Source organism: Geospiza fortis, unplaced genomic scaffold (assembly GCF_000277835.1).
Source record: "Geospiza fortis unplaced genomic scaffold, GeoFor_1.0 scaffold54, whole genome shotgun sequence".
In the NCBI taxonomy this organism is placed as follows: domain Eukaryota; kingdom Metazoa; phylum Chordata; class Aves; order Passeriformes; family Thraupidae; genus Geospiza; species Geospiza fortis.
In genome coordinates this window covers 15,661,986-15,682,554 of record NW_005054301.1, presented here as the reverse complement: position 1 = coordinate 15,682,554, position 20,569 = coordinate 15,661,986, and the positions used below count along the sequence as shown (strand labels likewise).

The 20,569-nt window shown below is 37.5% G+C and overlaps 1 protein-coding gene across 1 annotated transcript in view; it reads right to left on the bottom strand.

Moving 5' to 3' along the window:
* GPHN (gephyrin) overlaps nt 1-20,569 on the bottom strand; it is a 195,926-nt gene that overhangs the window by 2,534 nt on the left and 172,823 nt on the right. The window contains exons 22-27 of the mRNA XM_031064763.1: nt 16,784-16,855; nt 7,531-7,618; nt 5,416-5,489; nt 2,697-2,761; nt 1,323-1,426; nt 45-141 (exon numbers count right to left, since the gene is read on the bottom strand). Coding sequence (XP_030920623.1) covers nt 45-141; nt 1,323-1,426; nt 2,697-2,761; nt 5,416-5,489; nt 7,531-7,618; nt 16,784-16,855 — 500 coding nt within the window. The remainder of the gene's footprint in view (nt 1-44; nt 142-1,322; nt 1,427-2,696; nt 2,762-5,415; nt 5,490-7,530; nt 7,619-16,783; nt 16,856-20,569) is intronic.

The following is a 20,569-nucleotide window of genomic DNA, read 5'->3' as shown; positions in this document are numbered from 1 at the left end:
AGGCTGTGTGTGAGTGTCTGTCAGTCTGTGTGACTGGCACTGACCTGTACTCTGTGCCCAAGGTAGTGGTTCTTGGTGATGCCAAGTCAGAATGCACCGGTGATATTCTGGGCGGGGGTCCAATTTTACATCACATGATAACTGTAGGATTAAAAAACAAAGGATGAACACCTCATGCATTCACATTGCACTGTCTAAGATAATGGAATAATCTGCTCAGTTGATTTTCCCTAAAAACAGTCTTTTCAAAAACTTGCATTTTGAGGTAAGATGGTGTCTAGTGCAAGATTAAAAGCTGTAGAAGGCAGAGACTGCAGTATTTAAGAGACTGCAGTATTTAAGGAAATACAACTGTGATATTACAATATCAAAGTATCTGAAGGAGTCTCTGTGCATTAAGTGGAATATTCCAAAACTGTTCCTTTACTGAGAGTTTACAGATAGTATTTCTCTAGAAAAAAAAAAGCCCGGTCTCTTTGGATTACATTGCAGAAAGATAAAAATGGTATTTGCATTCAAAATCCTCCTAGCTCTGACAAAAGGAAAATGGCCAATCTTTGAAATGAAAAGACATACAGGAGATGGCTCATAATGGAAAATCCATGCAAAAGTGAAGGTCACTGCAAATTGCTCTCTCTTTTAGAATATTTTAGCTGTGAGATAAAATCTGTATGCTTGAGGAAGGCAAAAGAGACACGGGATAAGCTGTAAGAGAAAAGTGCATAGCCAAGAACACTGAGAAAACTACAAAAGTTGATGTATGCCTTGGTACTTTATTTGAATCAAAAACAGAAGAAGAAGACATTATAATAACATGCCTTAAATCTATATTAAATAGAGTTGCACTCTCCATGATTTATTAGAAAAGTGAGAAGAGTTTAAGGAATTTATATTGTTTAGGGTGAGGGTCATGTGGGTTTCTTATATAAATAACTCAACAAAAGCTTTAAAATTTGTATTTTCTATTGCTAATACAGAACTATCCAGCTCTAGATATTCGTAGATTACTCTGCACTTTTTACCATAGCCTAAAACAAATGTCTTTTTTAAACAGGGGATTGTCCTTGCTGCCTGATTGGCAAATGGCTGCCTCTGCATCTATATATCTCACTCCATTAGATGGCAATCTAACTCTAAAACATTACAGGACTGAATATTACTGTTAACAGAGACTGAGAATGTGCCTCTGTTTGTGTGAACGTCCTTCCATTGCCAGAACTAGTCTAGGGCTCAGATTCCACAAACACAACAGTCTTTCAGAGCCCAAAGAGCTGTGCTTCAACATCTTGTGAGAATTTTTAAATAGACGACAAGCTTCTTACCCTGGCTTTGATGATGGTGGGCCGAGGATCCAGGATGCCCTGCATTTTCCTCAGCGCAGGAACAACAAAGAGATTGCAGGTGACAACAGCTGACACAGGATTGCCTGTAGGACAAAGAACAGTTGGTGGTGATGCCCTCTTGGTTTACTCTGAAATGCTGAAAGTGAACTTATGTTTTATAGCAATTTCATTTTAAAGGACTCTACAGAGCATTCCATGCAATGTGCTGCATACAGCACAGACTGCAGAGGTGTGTGGCAAGGGATGTGTGGCAAGTCCACCTGTTGAAAGCTACACTCTGGATGATGTGTGCTGAGGTCCTGCTCTGACCAGAACTGCCCCATGTTCCTCAGGCCTCACCATTTGCCTCTGTTCTTCTGCTACCTTTGTCCTATGCCTACATTTGTCTGGGGCTGGAGCAGAGTTAATTGTGCATAGTTATTGGCTCTACCCTCACAGGGCTCTTTATTCATGACTAATGGTTCCCAGACACCAAGGGAAGAATAACTTTCAGTTCCCTAACAGAGTAGAGAAATGCTTTAGGACAAATTCTGAGGAGAATTCTACTGATTTATATGTTTTCTGTTGACTCACAAAAGATGTGTATGACCACCTGTCAAACACCACTGTCTTATGTATCTGCACTTCCCTAGATAACAGTTTTAAAATAAATACTGTGATCAGATGGATGCTCCACTGATCTCTCCCCTGTAAGAAAATGTACTGCAGCAACTAGAGCAAGAGAGGGTAGAAGCACTAGAGATAATCAGAAAACCACCAGTTTACCAAGCAATCAGGGATTGCTTGTGTAGTCAAAATTCATGGAAAATCAGAGCAATAAGAATAAAATAAATTCCTCCTCATTTAGAAGGACAGAAATCCATAAAGAAATCTCTATTCTAAACAAGTGCTTTCCCAGGGCACACAGCCAGCATTGGTGCAGCCGTGCTGCCCTCTTTTGGTTCCACAGCATGAGCATGATAAACAAAAATATTCCGTGACATGTTCCTTGGCATTCCCTCATTTTTGTCTCCATTTTCAGTATGTCAGAATGGATGCACTGACTTACACCCACAGGATATTTATGGTGAAGGTTCAGGGAGCTGTAGGAAAAAACACCCCTGTGAAAAATAGAAGGAAATTGTTGGATGGAAGAAATCCTAAGACTTGTACCAGAAAATTCTGAGGACAGAGACAAAAAAGAACTCCTTAGCACATCCCTGTAAGTCCATATCTTCTGGAAATTTCTGAGAAAATCTTACAGGTACCTTCCTTAGGGGCCAACACCAGACACAGGTGCTGTGAAGTGTCACTATTCTGTTTCATGTCTGACATCTATGCACAGCAATAAAAGTAATCCACAAAACATCTTACCTGGAAGCGCAAAGATTATTTTTCTTACGCCATCAATATCCAGAGTTGCAAAAGTTGTTGGCAGGCTATAGAGAAAGGAAGTTATTTAATATCTGCATTAGAATTTGACTGAACATTATTTTATTATTTAAAACATTTGCAAAAGAAAATAAAAAAAACAGGATATGTCTCTCTCAGCAGTTCATTAGAACCTGCTGGTTATTCCATACTGGAAGTATAATCCTCTCTTTATGGTGACAGAATAATTTTTCTTGATATGCAACTCTGAAGTTTTAAGTACACAGATTTGGAGAGGAAACATCTAAAAGGAAATGAACTAGTAATCAAAAAATCTAAATCTTGTCTTCATGCTAGAAGCCAAATAGCAATGAAGTAATACTGGAATTATGCAATTACAGAGCCGTGTTTGTTTTTCATATAAGGGTTCCCAATTTTTTATAACATTGGTGACTCTAATTCTCTTACTCCAGTCTCTATAACAGTACTACAAGGAAGCAGTATTTCTGAGCAGCTAGTCTGCAGATGAACAAATTCAGATACCACGGGCAGAGCTGCAGCCAGGTGACTCCCAGGTCTATCAATGAAGAGCTCTCTCTGCCTTTCAGAGCTGCTCAGTGATTTTGGTGACTTGCTGTGAGGGCTATTACTGTTACACAAATAGGACAGTAATGTGACAGCTCAAGAATGTGGCTGGCAAAGAGAAGGGACTCATCCATGAAAAAAGAATTTTATATTAGTATAATCCTTTCAAACATTAGAAACTATACTAGCAGCAATAAGAAGGCTGGTTTCCTTGGCTTTATCTTGAGCTGACCACTTCCACCGGGTCAGCAGATGACAGTTTACAACTTTGAAGACTTGCTGCATTTTGATCATTATCACCTAGTTTTGTATCTGTTAAGACTCATCAATATCCTAGTTTACAGGGGAAGTTAGTGTTTGATGTTCCTGTTTCAAAATGCCTCTAACATGATGGGAACTATGTGCCAGACCTCCAACTATTATAACCAGTGCACAAACCAATGGACAAAAAATTGAATTGCTAATTCATATTTACTAGAAACTCTGAATTCTTGTATGACACTTCAGCACCATCATTGGTAGAAACTTTCAGTACTTCCTTCTGTCAATGCACTTAGACAAGATAACCTTACATGAACTCAGCAACTTTCAGACCAAGTGGAGGAATGGTAAATCCCAAGCACCATCCTGCACTCATGAAGCACATCAAATAGAGGCATACAAAAAATTCTGACTTCACTCTTGGAACTTACTCAAGGGATTTTTTCCCAATATAATAATTGCAATCTACAATCTTTTAAGATGCAGTTAATAAAACCCAAGATACAATATTTTCTGTTGCACTACAGCTAATGAAAAAGAAAGTGCTTACAGTCTCAGTAAGAACTAATGAGCAAATGTTTTCGTAGCAATAATAACCTTTCTTGTGGCATAAATTGAAAAGGGACATTTAAGAGAAAACCCCCATTTCTTGAAGTTTTTCCAGCTAGTTCTTTAAAGTTCATTGCTGCAGGTCTACAGAGGAGTCACCAGAGAAAAAAAATTATGTTCTCTTACAAGTAAGCCAGAACCAGAATTTAATACTCTGAATTCTCTATATTGAGTTATCCATTTTTGTCAGCAGCAGAGACTGGAGTGCAGATTCTGCTTCTGGGACTTCCCTACATCGGTTGTAGCAGTATGACAGAAGCAGTGAGCAATTTCCATGCCTGGGCTACATCCACCACGGGAAGAAACAAGCTTTTCCTCACTCATTCCTTTTGTGCAAAGGAGGTGGTGGTAGGAGCAGCACAAGCAGCAAGCCCACACGCAGTTCTTTACCAGACTGTACGCAGAGACAGTGAAAGTATTTGTCTGTTTTCACAGCAAACACCCACTTGCAGCTCTGCTCTGTGACAACAGTTCTGGGCTAGAGGGAATCATTCTGCAAAGCTGTGCTTGATCTTGGGTCGCTGGACCATTCTGACCCAGCTTGCAAACAAACTGCCCTCCATAGGGAGTGAGGCAGAGGTGCAGACATCTTTCTGCTCTTGCACTGTGGAGAAATGGGAACTCTCTGTTTTCAACATGAGTGATTTTCATTCTCTCTGCAGAGCACGCTTTCAGACCTACTGATGAGCAGTGCCACAGCATAGAAAAGCAATGCTGAAACAGTTTTCTGGGGCAAACTAAACACATAAAGGACTCTGCTTACTTTAAAATTACTATGCTCAATATGCCAATTAGAAAAAGCTTTGCAAATTACCTGTCATTCCACCTCTCTCAAGGAACTGCTTGTAGGAATATAAATAATGCAAATTTTGAAGTGAAATGAGATACTCTTTAAGCAAACTGCCCATTTAATATCCTTATATTTCCTGTTTATTTCATGGTAATGTTAATGTGAGCTCTGTGATTGCACTGAAGGCTGTGGCAATGTTTAAACCATGCTGGCTTCCCACCAGTCCCCAAACCTGATTTGCAGCAGTTATCAGAGAAATATCTCTTACTGATAAAAAAAAAAATCTCTGTTCCAGTTAATTTCACCCATAAAGATGATGACTAATCTGAAGAGCACTGATTTTGCTGCTTTTCCCTCATATATCTATTCTGTGCTTTATAGTATATCTAAAAAATTGAAATCTACTGAAGTACTTCACTAGGATATTTGGCCCAATGTAGCCTGTATCTAGGCTGCCTAAGCAGAAAGATTTCTTACCCAGGTTTCATAAAAACTCTGCCAAAGTGAATCTGTGCGTGAAGATCAATATCCAGCACCTGTTTAAGATAGTCCTGTTTAATTAAAAAAAAAAATTAAGTAACATCAAAGTGGCTTTACATCATCTAAGCATTCAAAGCAATTAATTAATATCAAGTGAAGATGAAAATTTGCATATCCTGAAAGTGCTACAGCCCAGTGGGAAATTTTCAGCATTTGAAAGAAAGTGTTTTGCACAAGAAGAAGTAAAGAAGAGACTCATTTAGGTGCCAAACCTGACTCCAAGAGAACATTTATTTCCTTTAAATTCATCTACAGCATCAGAATCTTAGAGCACCCCACCAATACCTACTACTAAAACATTCTCCATGTCAAAGACGGAAAAAACCCTTTATGATTCAAAGCTAAGACTTTAAATGATCAAGTTATTTAAATTTTGCCATGGAAGTTATCAGTTGTAGGTTTAGAGATCTCCTACTACTTTTGAAATCAATACTGTACTGTAGAAATCATAGTTTTCCAGGATACTGTAATTATTGTAATTTCTTGGGTCTAATGGTCTAATTCACAGTAGTTGGTTTTACATTACTTAGAAATAAAAAACTGTGGGTGGTTTGTGAATGAGTTCAAGCTAAATAATTTTGCATAAACACGATTGATCCAGTTATTAAAACAAATGGAATTACTTGTTTAATCTTTAGTGACAATTGCTGTGCCTGAAGATGTAGTACCCTATCTGTTGTGTTTAGGCTAAAGACTTGGGCCATAGCAGTCGTCTGTGAAGACAGACTTTGAAAGCAGTAAATCTGAAACTCCATGGCAGTTAGCCCTTTTTTTTCGTGCATGTGTGTGTTCAAGTACTGGGAAAGCAGCGACTCATTTCAGCCAGGTGTTAACTCTCAATTATTAATTGCATTAACCCCTCCTTTACTTTCTGTTTACTGTTTGGATGTTCATAGCTATTTCATTAAAAATGAAGAAAGCTGCAGAAAGCTCAGTATCAGAGGGCAGATCATCAGTGGAATGTAGAGCCTATTGACTTTAGGTTGTTGCCTCAAATTCAGACTGGGGAGAAATGAGCTGATAGTCTGAATGTCTGTAAGACCAATCAGCAGTTCAGCTACTTCTTAGTGGTATTGTGTCTGCACTATGTTGCCACAATCCCAATTTAAAGACCAGTACTTGTCCTTGATTATTTTTCTAGGCATACTGGAGACAATGGGAATAATTGGAAGTTATTTGCACTGGTTTAATTCATTATCCATTTTCAGTACGTATCCAATGATATGATTTCTACTCAGAAAAGTAAACAAAACCAGCACTCATGTTTCCCACCTCCTAATGACCGTCTTTAGTATCTGTTAGTTATAAAAGATGTTTATTTTACCTGCCAAACTCACAGATTCAGCTTGGGATCAAAAAGTAATTTGAGTTTTCCTTCGCATAAGTCATGATTAATAAATGTCCTGCAGGTTCATCTATGCCCCACCAGCATCTGTGTATCCCTATTTTCTTTGATGGTTTTGGCACAGGGATAATCAACAGGAACTCAATCAACAATTCTGTTAATGATTCAAAAGGCAAATATATCAGCTCACTGGGTCTCATATGTATTCTCTGTAGGACTATCAGGTGCAAAATGTGATAAAACTATTTTTGTAACAGATAAGCTTTGGCACATTCAGGAAACAGATGTGGTGAGTAAAAGAAATACTATTTATATACTCAGGTTGCTTTTCGAAGTACTTTCAAAGTACCTTAAATCTATCCACATTTTACCTGCTCTAAAAAGAAAGTCTATTGTCTTCATGTGCTATTAACCCAGCACCTTCCTCATAAAGGAATCTACATAAATCATTCCTTAAATAAAAACACCTTTAAAAACACATCAAGAATTAAAAGTTTCTCTTGTACTACGTCAACTACACTACAGAAACAAGAATGAACAGAATGAGCTTTGAAGATTATTTTCTTAAGTAATTCACATGCAAGTGTTCCAACAAAAGTAAGGTCCATTTTTAATAAACATTAATACAAAAGTAGTAGCTTGGATGACAGACTCTGGTTTGAAATTCTTATATATATTGTAGGAACTCAAACTTAAATTTTGCATACCTTTTCCCCCATAGATACACCTCCTGATGTAATGATCACATCAGCACGGCTGATACCCTCATTCAGTGCATTCAGTAAATCATCTGGGCTGCAGGAAAGAACAGGCAAGCAGATTAGTGGCATGGAATTATTATGAGTTGTAATATAAGTCTGTGTGCACACATACAGATGCATATACACACTTGTTTTAAGAGAATAATACAAGCTCTTTTCCTTCTTAAAATTCCACACTGTTCAATTCTAGTCGAGCTGCAATCTCATTAAGTGAATACCACACTGTTTGGCACCTTTCTGTCTAAAGTTTGCAACAGGGACAGTGGGATACTTTAGACTGGGACTGAACAATGCTATTATAAGTGTCTAAGAGTATGCAATTGGCACAATAGGTAGTAATACAAATTGTGACTCAGATGAACTGACAGGGATATATAAAGGCACCTGACACAAAAATTACTGACCACCAAGCGGGCTGCAGTACTACCTTGTCTAGCTTATCTCATGTGTGCAAAAATGGGGATGAGGCTCCACTTCAAACTTTTGAAGGGTGGGAGTAAATCCTTTGTTTCTCTTCTCTGTTAGAGGGTTCTAGAGCAAAGCCACCTGTACATATCCACTTCAGCTTGCAAAAACACAATCCATGCTGTTAAAAGGTCTATTCACTTTCATGAGAAACAGTGCTATGATATTCTCCTTACAAAGAGTATAACTGTGAAGGAAATTAGTGTCCTCTTTTCTTTCCATTTTAGGTCTAAACTGGAAACTTTGAAGCAAGCATTAGATATTTAAGGGCAGTACTGATGCTAATTCAGTGCTTCAAGGCACGCAGTGGAGAAACTCTGCAGGTCCAACAACTCACACAGGTCCAAAGGAATCAAAACAAATTTCCAATATATTAAATTCATAATTTGCATTTAACATTTGTGAACTGACCAGAAACTGACCGGTTGCTATGAGTGTATTGCTTCTTCAACAGTATGTTTTCAGTTCAGTGATCCTGAAAGTTTTTCATGGGAGGCTGTTCCTACTTCGAATGCCATTGAAAGAATGGGCAATAAGGCTAGTGACTGTATGAAGGCCTTCAGCTGGAATACAGCACCTCAGGTAAATGCCACACTACAACTACAAAATGCCATTGTGGGTGATGAATGCAGGCTGAAAATGGCATGAGGGCTATCCTTTGAGAGCTTGGACTGTATTTCATCCGAAAGTAGACCTACAGCAGTAATTTTGGAGTTTGAGCTGAAAACACAAAAATTAGGAATATTATGCAAGTTCTAGTTGACCTTTCAGAGACTAGCAGAAACTGTGTGTTTCAAAATGTCTCAAAAAGAAAAATCCTTTCCTCTGAGCATCCTTCCTTTGCCCATGGTTCAGTGAAATACAAGCAGCAGTTAGCATGATGTGCTGCTGTGTGTACTACAATTTATGGGATGCAAGAATGAGTGCACTCCTTTACTGAGTAAACAGCTCAGTGCATGCAACCTTGCACATGCCTCATCTCACCAGAGAGCCCTCCAGCGTCCTCTATCCTGGTTAAGCCTTACAGGCAGAAAGACTCAAGACTCTTTCTCCAAAATGTCCAGTGACTGAAGCACCATGTTCTTTGGCATCACAGTGTAGTCATCCTGCACAACTTTATTACCTATGCTGAGTTACACCCCTCTCTAGGGTCAGATTGCTTTGTAAGAGGTAGGCAACAAGATACAGCAGAAAGAAGGGCAGATTGCTGTAGACTGCAATCAATAGGATTGATTTATACACAACCCCTTTTTAAAAGGAAATAGTGGTTGCAGTTCTGTGGCATGCCATCATGACTATTGTTTAGGGTACTGGGTATCTTGGATACTCTTAACGGCCTTCAAAGAATGCCTAAACTGTTTTGTTTGGGAGAAAATAAATGGGCTCAAGCAAAACCATCTTTCTTTGTTCTTTAGGAAACTGAGACATTTTATCAGCTGCCCCTTCTGAAATCTCAGGATCATTTTCTCCAAAACCCAGCACAAGTCTTCACTAGTCATTGAAGGAAAGCAGAAAGGAGCAAGTCTGCTGTTGGCTACTTCTTCAAAACCAATCGTCTCGTATTGATCCTCTAAGTAGTATCTGTTTGTAACAAGATATTATTTAAGATTACGATAGAGTTTGTAACAGGAAAAGTCTCTCAAGATCTAAGTATTCCTCAATCCTTGCCAGTGAGGCTGCTTGGAAATCACCAGCCTAAGATTGCTTTCAGTACCTTTTTCTCATTAGGTTGTGACGGAGCTGAGGACCTTATCTTGAACTTGCTCCAGGCTGTTTCATTTTATCTTGTTTAATTATTTAGAAGTTATTCATAGGTAGCAAGTCTACCTGTCTAGGGACATGCTAATTCTGGATAATGAAGTGGGCTTGCTTTCAGCTGTGGTTTGAGAATAATGGAAGGAACAATAAAAAACAAACAAATATATATTTAATTGTTGTTAAGGTTAAATAGAATGGAAAGGCAACTACTTACACATGGAATATATATATATATGTATTTGTGTATGTATTAAATCACTTAACAAAGGAAAAAAAATCCCCCTCCCCCTCCAAATAAGCCTAAACTCAAACCAGGTGAGGACACAATTCACGTCTTTCCTTATGAGAATAGCATACCACTGGACTAGTTAATCAATCAGGTATTTTTATTTTGTCATGTAAAAAGCTGTATGTTACTGGACTTGGTGCATTTTTAGAATTTCCAGTAGAATGATCTGTATAATATATTTTCTTCAGCATTTTTGAATTCTTTTCTTTACCATCTGAATAGTGCAAGGCATTAAAAAATTCTACCATTAAAACTTATCCAGGCAATAGCACTGCATATCATGTTTAACATAGTTACAGAATGAATTTAATTATTTCAAAAGGAAAGATGGGATAGAAATTTTGTTGCAATAAACTGAATAATTATGTTAGCTTGGTTTTTATTTTGAAAAAAGGAGACAGAATTCCCTCCCTTGCTGTTGCAGAAAATGCCTCTTTTTTGGACATTTTTGGCAGGCTTTTTTTGTCACTCAGGTCTGCTTAACTTTATGTTGTACTTAAAGCTAGTAGTTCCATGACTCTGCAATTAGCACCAAACACTCCTTACAGGAGTCCCCTGTTGCAGTCTCCAATCAACACTGTGAACATTTCCCTCGCCTTTAGTGGATTTGATGCAGAGAGTTATTACTCAAATTGCATATTAACACTGAGTGGATACAATCAGATAACAAGATACTACTTCTTGTTTCATTTGTTGTGTAACAGTGAGCAGCTGCTCCTTTAGATTGAAAAAGTATATAAAGGAAAGGGAATAAATAATGAAAACAATTAGATTCTGAAAGAATGGATGACTTTGGCATCTGAGAATAGCATGACAAGATTGTTTTAAAAGGCAGGTGACAAATTGCCATGAACCTGAGAAATAACACTCACTGTCTGAGCAGGTACAAATCAGAAGCTATATTCTGAAGCAGGGCAGGATACCGGATTAGCTAGATTAATGGTCTAATTTACTACAATAAATCCTTTAAAATATCTTGTCAAAGTGCTATTCTTGGATTTTTTTCCTCCATGGACAGAAATGTAACAGGTGCTTAAATATAATGGTGAATACCTTAATCAATGTAAAGTAGATTTGGATGGGAAGTCTAATTTCCAGATGGCAAAATTACTCAATTTCATTTGGTGATTTTCAAAGTCAGAGTGACATTGTGCACAAACAGGGAATGTGCTTTTCTAACACGCTGCAACTTATTAAAAAAGTTATACTCAGGTATGTTTCAGATCACATCTGATCATCTTTTTTTAATACCTTGAAGAAAATTTGTTATTTAAGGACTGCATACCATTTACGAAACTATTCATATACATAAATAAGGAACAAATCCAAACTTTCTCTCAACACCTGGAGCAGATTGTGTCTGCATAAATATTATGTGTATTGTACACACATTTTTGAAGCTGCATAGTAATTTGCATAAAGAGTGCATGTATTTTTAACTACATCTTTATATTCTCTGCTAATTTTCTCAGTCTGATAAACAGAGTCTCTACTCTACTATCCCAGTTTCCTGATCCTTCTTGTTCAGTTTGTGGAACAGAATGAGCAGTACAATCTGGAAATTGGTTGGAGGGTAACTATTGTACAATGGCAGCAGCAAACATCCAGTAAGCAGATGTGTGACATTGCAGCTGACACTTGCTTTCATTGATTTGAAGAGAGGACTTGCAGGATGGCAGTACAGCAGGAACACCTTCTGGATTCATGAAAAATTCTGGTTATCAAAGTTAGTTTGTGGAAAACTTATTCAACACTTGAGGTGTCAAGTGAGCTGTCTTTGAACTGACAAGATATACAAGAAAGCTTAAGAGCTTGAACAAGAAAATGATGCAAGCCTCATTAAAATAGACATCAGGCATGTAAATTTTCTCCTTTCCACTCTCAAAAGAAATAGCTACATTATAGTCAAGACCAAAGAATTCTCTGTGTTTTAAGTGCCAGTCTGAAGTACCCTAAATTACAGTGTAATTTTCTCTTTCACATAGAAATCAACACATGTTAATTCACTCTTGTTGATCCTATTGTCGTGCTTCACTGTCTTTAATTATCAATCTGTCAGCTTTTTCTGTGATACAACCCTTAACAGCAGCAGTTTGATACATGCAATTAAACCACTCAGTTTTATAATTTAATATAGAAAACAAATAACAGCAAATGTTCAAAAAATCACCTACCACTCTGCAATAAAATGAGAGATCCCAGTTAAAATGGGACTAGAACCTTTAGTTAGGACTGACTTATCAAGCCATTGTCGCAGTACAAAGCCCATAGTTCATTACTAATTTCCAGGACCATTTCCACCACGTTCTTTGCCACAGGAGTCTCATTCATTCAATGCAACCTCATTACCTGACGGCCACTGCCTGTCCTCGCTGCCCACTGCCACATACAGCTGCTGCTATTGGGTGACTAACAGAAACACTCGTGGTTGTTGCATTTCTCTATGCAGCAGCCTGGGCTTTTATAAACCCAGGTCTTCTGGTACCCTTTCCTTGCAAAATGTGTGCATGCGCCATCACAGTCAGCACCTTGAACCTGTGTGCTTTACAGAGATCCTGGACACAGATACAGAAAGATACACATGCACCATAATGCACTAGATGCATGCATAAGTGTCTATTGTGAGTTCAAAAGCAGAGCTGGCCAACCTTTCTTGCCTGCTGTTTTACTTTATTTGAAAGTATCTCAAGTGTTTCAGTTATATTCTGAAAGACATGATTCTTCACAAATTCTGAGGAGCTACAGATTCCTGGACACACAGTGAAAATGGAAGTGCTTAGCAGTGATCCTACACAATCACACTAGAGACCAAAGTAGTCCAGCTGCTCTCTAAAATACAGTAGTTGACTGCAAACTTCAACTAGAGGTGCCCTGAGCTTAGCACATTCTGGATATGTTCCCACAAACTGGCAATAGTGGTTTGTACTACTTTTGCATCTTAGGAAGTCTCTTACCTGCTAAATCCAGAAGAACAGGTTTAACTGAGGTACAAAGACCTGCTAGAAATTCCCATTGCATGCAAAGATCCCAGTCAAACTTCTAGTTCTACCTCCAAAATAACAAAGAATTTGTCAAATTAAAATTTTCATCAAATGGTCTACTTGTTGTATTCAGAGATCTCATCAAGCTCAATAACATTTCTTCTTGAGGAAAGATGGGATATGGATTTGATCCTTTAAGATTAACTCTCATTTTTTAACTGCTCATTCAGCTGAGGTGACAGATTTCAAAATGAATAGATGTGCAGTGAGGCATAAAGACAGAGTCTGTCACCCACTTCTCACCTCATGGCCAAGAGGAATACTTTGCATATCAGTAATTTGCAGGATGCAGAATGGTGCATAGATGCCATTATTTTTAGCCAACTAAAATCCACCTTCTGTAGAATATAATATTGAATGTAAATCGATGAATACATTTCACCGAATGCAATTCAATGAACGAATATTTGACAGTAATAGGAATTCGGTGTTTTGACTTGTATGGTTTTTGAAAGCAGAAGAAAATCCAATTTTGATGGTGTATGTAGTAACACATGGACACACTTCTGAAACTGTATTTGTTTCAAAATTCTTAAGTGTATTTCATCATGTTCTCATAATGTATCTTCCTTTTACCTTCTGTGGTATTTCCCTGGATCACTCTTAACAGATGCAGTATGTTTTCCCTAGCAAAATAGGCCAGCTTGTGAAGAAAGCTGGAATAATTACAGCAGCTTTTGGCTTGCTTGACATAACTATGTAAGTTTTTTCTATTTGACAGAATTATTAAAGAATCTGTCTTTGGTACTTTTTGCTGTTCCTTTAATTGCTGCTGCAAATATAAATGTTACTTTACAGAGTATTCTTTTTCATGTTACATGTATGAACTTTTAGGGATTTTGGTTAGAGGCCTTCAATTAGAGGTCTTCAAGTTTTTTCTGAAGTAACCATGAGAGCTGTCTAATGCCTTCAATGTTTTTTTTCTATATCAGGATGATAATAGATTTTCTTCCACTGTTTCCTTGACCTGTCTCAGAAGACTCCCACTTTGCCAGAATGACAAAACATCAGAGGTCAGAAAAACAGCCATGGGAGTGCTACAGGAAAAAGTCTCATGCATAGAAGCCAGGTGCTTATGCACTGTGGGCACATTCCTGCATGAAGGGTCCTTGATCACATCCTTGTCCGCTGCTTGTGTACATTCAGCTGCAAGCATTTCAGTGTGAATTGTGATTTTTTCCATAAATGCTAAAAGAACAAGACCAAAGCTTTGATAACAGCTGTCTTCAGTTGCTGTGCCATTATACTGACTCTTGAGCACTTAATTCTCTCTAAATCCATTATAATGTGTGTCCTTTGAATGTAAGAAGCAGCCTGAGAACTGCCGGTTTCCACTAATTAAAAAACTATCCCTGGATATTTTTGCTGGCAGAAGATAATGAACCTTATCAGTACACTCACCAGAAATCCATTAGTTTTTCTAAGAAATTGGACGGGATTACACAGGTAAAGATTTTTATTTTATCTTCCTTCTTACAAAGGAAGTGAGTCAATATGGAGTCACTGAAAAGTTTTCACTTTTTCAGTGCATTGGTGAGTCTGAAGGGCAACTGTAGTTCTGCAATTGTTTCATATAGAGTACTCATGAAATGAGAATTGGTTTATACTGACACAACTGAAAATAAAATATATGATGGATGTAATTAGTGCCAGTTGTTTACCTTTAGCAAATAAAATCACCAAATCTGACACATAGTAAAATGGCATTGTAATCACAGAATTTCTTACCTTTTGATTTTACTTTAGCTTCAACTGTAAATTTTAAATAAATTTAAAAGGAATTTGAAATTATTTCATTCTGTTTACCCCTGTAAACTGGCGTAACTGCTATTGATCTACAGTATGGATGTCTCTAGGACAGGTAGAAAGGCAATCCCTAAAAGCAATGCCTCACAATGAAGCAGTTACAATGAAGGCTTTCTCTAGGAAGCTCCAGCCCTTACAGAATCATAACTTAAGCACTTGGAAAAATGCCTGTCTTCAGAACAAAAATGATTGGGAAGCCACAGGTTAGAGACAATATAAAAAGATTCTCTGACATCAGCTGTGTCCTAAAACAAGTAGTTATTTTTTAGAAAATACCAAATGAAATATGGCATTGATTTTTGTTTCCTAAAAAATTTAAGATTCTCCATGAAGAGTAAACTACAGTGTTAGAAATAAGTGAAGAGAAGGAACTGAGAAACTTACCCGGTTTGAGACCAGCAACTTAAGTTTTTTGACAGCTGCTAGTTAATGGAAGGAACTAGAACTTCATTTGTCTCTACAATACTGGACCATATTCCTTCAAGCACAAAGATGATTTAAACATAACAAAATGCCCATTGCCTTTTCTCCTGCTCTGGAAGCAGAAGCATTTTTTATTGCTCATGCTTTGTTTAGGAAGACTTATTCTAGGGGTTAGTTTTTGTTGGTGTTTTCCCTCACACTGCCTAGAAGACTAAAGGCTTATTTAATGTTTTATGCAGTAGCAATGAGTTGTGAACTGACTTGTATGAGGAATTCCAAGTCCATCACCTGCTGGTAGATTCCACCTTTTAAGTAATTTCAGATAAAGCAGACAGTCTGTATCACGTTCTTCACATTAATTTAAAATGTTTTAAATACAACAGATTCTCATAAATTTTTTGGGCGTGTAGTATAGCTAAAGGATTAGTCCATTACATGATAAGAACCTAGATTTATAACGACCTGGCTTCAGCATGAATAACTAATTGCTAAACAAGAACTAGTTTTTTGAAAGCCAGGGATATGGCAGATTGACTCAGTCACGAGAACAGCAATTTGTTTTGTTTTCCAGTATGCAAACATTAAGCTCTAACCCAATCCTCCAACTTTTTCTTACAAAAATGGTCCCATTTACCCTAGTGAGGATCCTCCTCACATGTGAAGTTTTCAGGTACAGTCTTCAATAGGATTTTCATTCCTTTTCTACCTATTTTTATTTCCTACGTGAATGGAGAAAATGACAGGTGGTTTGTTCTCCCTCTGTCATCACTCCTGCTCCTTAGGCCTGTCTATGTTAAAGGGCAAGTTCTGAAAATTAATCTATATTATTAAACCATCTCCCTAAGTAAGACATAGTATATAATTGCATATGTATTTTGGAAAAAATGCAGAGTGCACAGTTTAGAGATTTCCTGAATGTTTCAGTTAGCCTGCTTTAGAGATGATCAGCATAGTGGTGGAAAACCAAGTATGCAGTATCACAGACTCACAGAACATCCTGAGTTGGAAGGGACCCACGAGGATCACTGAGGTCCAACTCCTGTTATGACTGAAGAATCACAGCAGTGACTTCCCTGGACTCCAGTACTACCTTCAAGCAGGATTTTTCCTAATTGGCTCAGTTTTTAAAAGGGAAAAACCTTGATGGATAAAGATGTTTGCTGCTACTGATGAGTAATGTAAACATTTTCATTTTAGCAATGTTGTGGAGCCATGTAAGTCTACAGTGCGCTGGTGCATAAGAACTTAACTGAAAAGGCAGTGCTACTTAATGGAGAGAATAACAGACCATCTGCTCCTGTAGGCAAATGTTGGTAGGAATTGTGCTCCAAGCTCTGCCCTGACAGACACCTGGCCGAGCCTGCCTGTGAGCATGCACGTGCCTCACCGTCCCAAGTGGTTCAAAAACAGTGCTCACCAATCTGGTAGGCCTGTCTCCGCAGTGTTCTGGAAGCTCTGTGTCCCTTCTTCTTTAAAAACATCTGGCTTCCTGAGGGTAAAGGAAGCAGAAGGGGTATAATAAAGAGCCAGGGAAGGAGAGAGTCTCCTGGGGTCAAAGGGAAGCTCTGTGCCCAGCTGTGTCCCCCTTGGTGGCTCTAGATATTCAAAATCACCACAGGAAATGCTTCCTCTTTGCACGGCCAGCCAATGGGAGAGAAAGGGAGCGCACGGGAATGTCTTTCCCTTACAGTTTGGATGGGCTTCTCTCAAGAAATGAAGAGTAAAATTATGGAAGCATTTAGGCTCAACTGGACATGCCAGCAAAGCATAGGTCATCTTTCCTTGCAGTGTCTATGGAGAAACTTCTTTACTCTTGACTTCAAAACAAAGCAAAATGAAGTGTTAAACAACTTGATGTTTTGGAAGGAGGATTACAGATAATGGGAAAATATTTGGAGATGGGCCCCATTGAAACATTTTTACTCACACTTTTAGCTTCTTATTCAGGAAATAGGTCTCAAGGCATAATAACTGTCACCGTCTTAACTTCAAGGGGGAAAGAGCTGTAATTATCCTAATTTTATAACTCCATAGTCAATAAAGATGCCACTTCATTCATGAGAAGCTTCATATCCTGCTGCAAGAGGCAGGATTAGAAAAAATGTCCAAAACTGAGAAAGTTACTCCTATCAAGATCTTATTTAAAACAATTAATGATTTGTTATGAATTGCCAATTATGAAAGCAGCATTACCTTTTACATAGACTTCTTGCAAGTCAGTTTTGCTGTGAAAAAACTATTTTTAGATAGTGTCCTTTGTAAAAGGAATATGAAATCAATAGAAATGATGTTTTTATACTCTTAAATGTAGGGCAATTAAATGCTAAAAAAAATCTTCATTAGACATGAAGATTCATAAATATACCTTTAAAAAAACCCTGAAATCAGATATTCATGATTGAAATGGATCATGACATCAGTCATCACTGTGTGACTCTTGAGCCATTTCTCCATATCAGCTGGCTGGACAGTTAACAACAACAAAGTCAACCTCCCTCCCCAGTCCATGGCCAGCTTAGCCTGCACAAGGCAGCTTCAGTCTGGCATTTCAAAGTTCACTTTTGTGCCCACTCATGTCCTGTCTGACTGGGAAATGTGAGAAGAAGATTGGGCCAATGTCCCTACACTACTGTTACACATGCCCAAAGTCACTGCTAACACGAAATCTAAAATCCTCTTTTGTCACCTTGTAAATCCACGCCATGTTTCTCCTCATAGTTCATAAAGAGGGTCTGTCAGATTAAATGCATACTAATGTTGATAGGAAGAGATGGAAAAATATTCAAATTATTCAGGTTAAAAGTTTAGATGTCCATTTCTTTCTGACAGGCTTCCCAAGAAAGCCATTTCCTAAAATGGCTTCAGTTTCTCATTTTCTCTTCCATTCATTGCCAGAGTAACAAAGTCAATCTCTATTTCTCAAAGCAGAGTCCCTGTGTCATGAAGTGACACACAAAAGACTTTGGGATTTCATGAATGATCCCAGATTCTGGTTTAACCACCAACGTTACAGACAGCAGTCTCAACAATCCAAAATCTTTTCCAGCATGATGCTAAGCTCTGTTGTGTAATTTCTGCTGGTACTAGTCTTCAGATTTTATGCTTCTACTATGTATTGTCCATTAGAATAACATAAAAATTAATTATCTGAAATAATACTTAAGAGATTATTTGCAACCAGGAGAAATAACTCTTTTTTTTATGATTTAGTATTTAAAATAGTGTGAGAACCTCCCTGAACTTGCTTCTGTTGGAATTGTAAATAAATATGCAATCTCACTTTGATATAAATATCAAAGCATTTGATTTAGTTTCCTAATAACTAATTACTATCACTGTTAAAATTATGCTTTACTTACACTCTGAATCAGTCTAACTTGAATACATAGGCATTGCTGCTGAAATGGAAAACTTACTAAGTTTGTTCTCCATGTGGCTCAGTATTACTGGAAGGTAATCAAGTGATCTTGTAAGAACATCTGTTGAACTAAACAGCCTGAGTTCTGGTATTACTTTAGTACACAGTCCATCTTCTAACCACTTAAGAAATTTAATGGTTCTTGTCCTGGGAATACAAAGGTGAGGGCAAATTTAATCTTCTAATTCTAGAGGAGATTAGCTCTTTATATATATATATAAAATATGCAGATATTACAGCTTCTTTTCTGTGCTGTATTCTAGTGATATAAATAGTCTATCCCTATCTGAGTTACTATTTAAATAGGGAAAGCAAAAGAAACAGAAAAATCACCCTCTATCTACTTACTATATGTGAAATTTCTGTGCTGCAATGACCTAGAGAAAACTGAAATGCCACTAGCACTCAGGAAAATCCACTTGCTTTTTGCCATTAGTAGTCATGTATATATATATATATATATATATATATGTGCTAGAACTTGTATTTTGATGAATTCACAAATGTTTCCTTAAATCCTTACTTCTTAGGATATAAACCTCCAGCCTGTAAATTTTACTTATATTCTTTACTCCTCTATGTATCAATTCATATCTGGCTGTATTAACAGCCAAGTATTACTTAACCCAGTTTTGTAAGTGATTCCTATCACTGACAACAGTGAGCCATCTTCAGTGTTCACCACCTCTTTGACTGTTCTGTATCTACTGCCTTTATTAGTTTTCATTACTTTCTTCTAGATATTAGTAAAATTTCAAGCCTCAAAAATTTCTCAGTGACCTGGAAACTCAAATTCCTGTATATGCTCTAGGCATTAAGAAGGTTGAAAGTCATTTAAGTGAAGGATACTTTGGCCTCTAGAAGCCAAAATTCTCTTGAAAACAGAATTTATCTCTTCAAGGACTTTTAAAATTGTTAACTTAAGCCTCAAAAATAGACCATAAAAATTAGTATTTTTTATTTTCCTCAAACAAATAGATTTTCTCTGTTTTCAAAGATAGGATTTTCAAAGTATTTCTGTCCTCTTTATTATCTACTCTTTACTGACATGTGCTACTACTGAGCTGTGATTCTAAACATGCTAATTCAGGAAGAAGCCCATGCCTGTGTTGAACACAGTTCGGAAAATGACACACTGCTGTGCATTAGCTTTGCACCAGTCACCTCTACAGCATGAAATTTGATTACCTGTCACAATATGTAGTTTCCTTCTGGTACAGAAGACTCCCTAGGACTTGCACTGTCCCATTTCACAAGTTCTTTTTTCACCTCTGTTTTGGCTGAGACATTCCTTTGTGCTTTTGGAAGATGTGCATTAGATGAGATGACTTGTCAATATGACAACTTATCTGAAGATTTCCCTAATGATTATCAAGAGTTGTTGTGACAGATATTAAACATTTTTGCTTGAAAAGGAGAATATTCTTGACAGGGCACAAGGAAGAAGAGGACATCTACATCTGAATCACCTTCAAACCATTACTCTGTGTTCCTGCATTCATTAGGCTATGATCAAAATTTATAACAACATCATTTTTTGAGTAGAACTGGAAGTGAAGTCACTTTAGCAAAACCTAATATTGTGACATTTAATGTACTGTCTTTTCTCTAACATGCATTTTCTTGCAGCCATTTGTTAAATGATACTACTAACTACTAATTTGGTTCACAGTATATTTGCTTTTACCCAAGCTGGCATTAAGTTGGAGCAGGGAGAGACCAGGATTCTGTGCCTGGATTTTGCCCATAACTCATATTCTAACTCATATGATGATATATATCAGG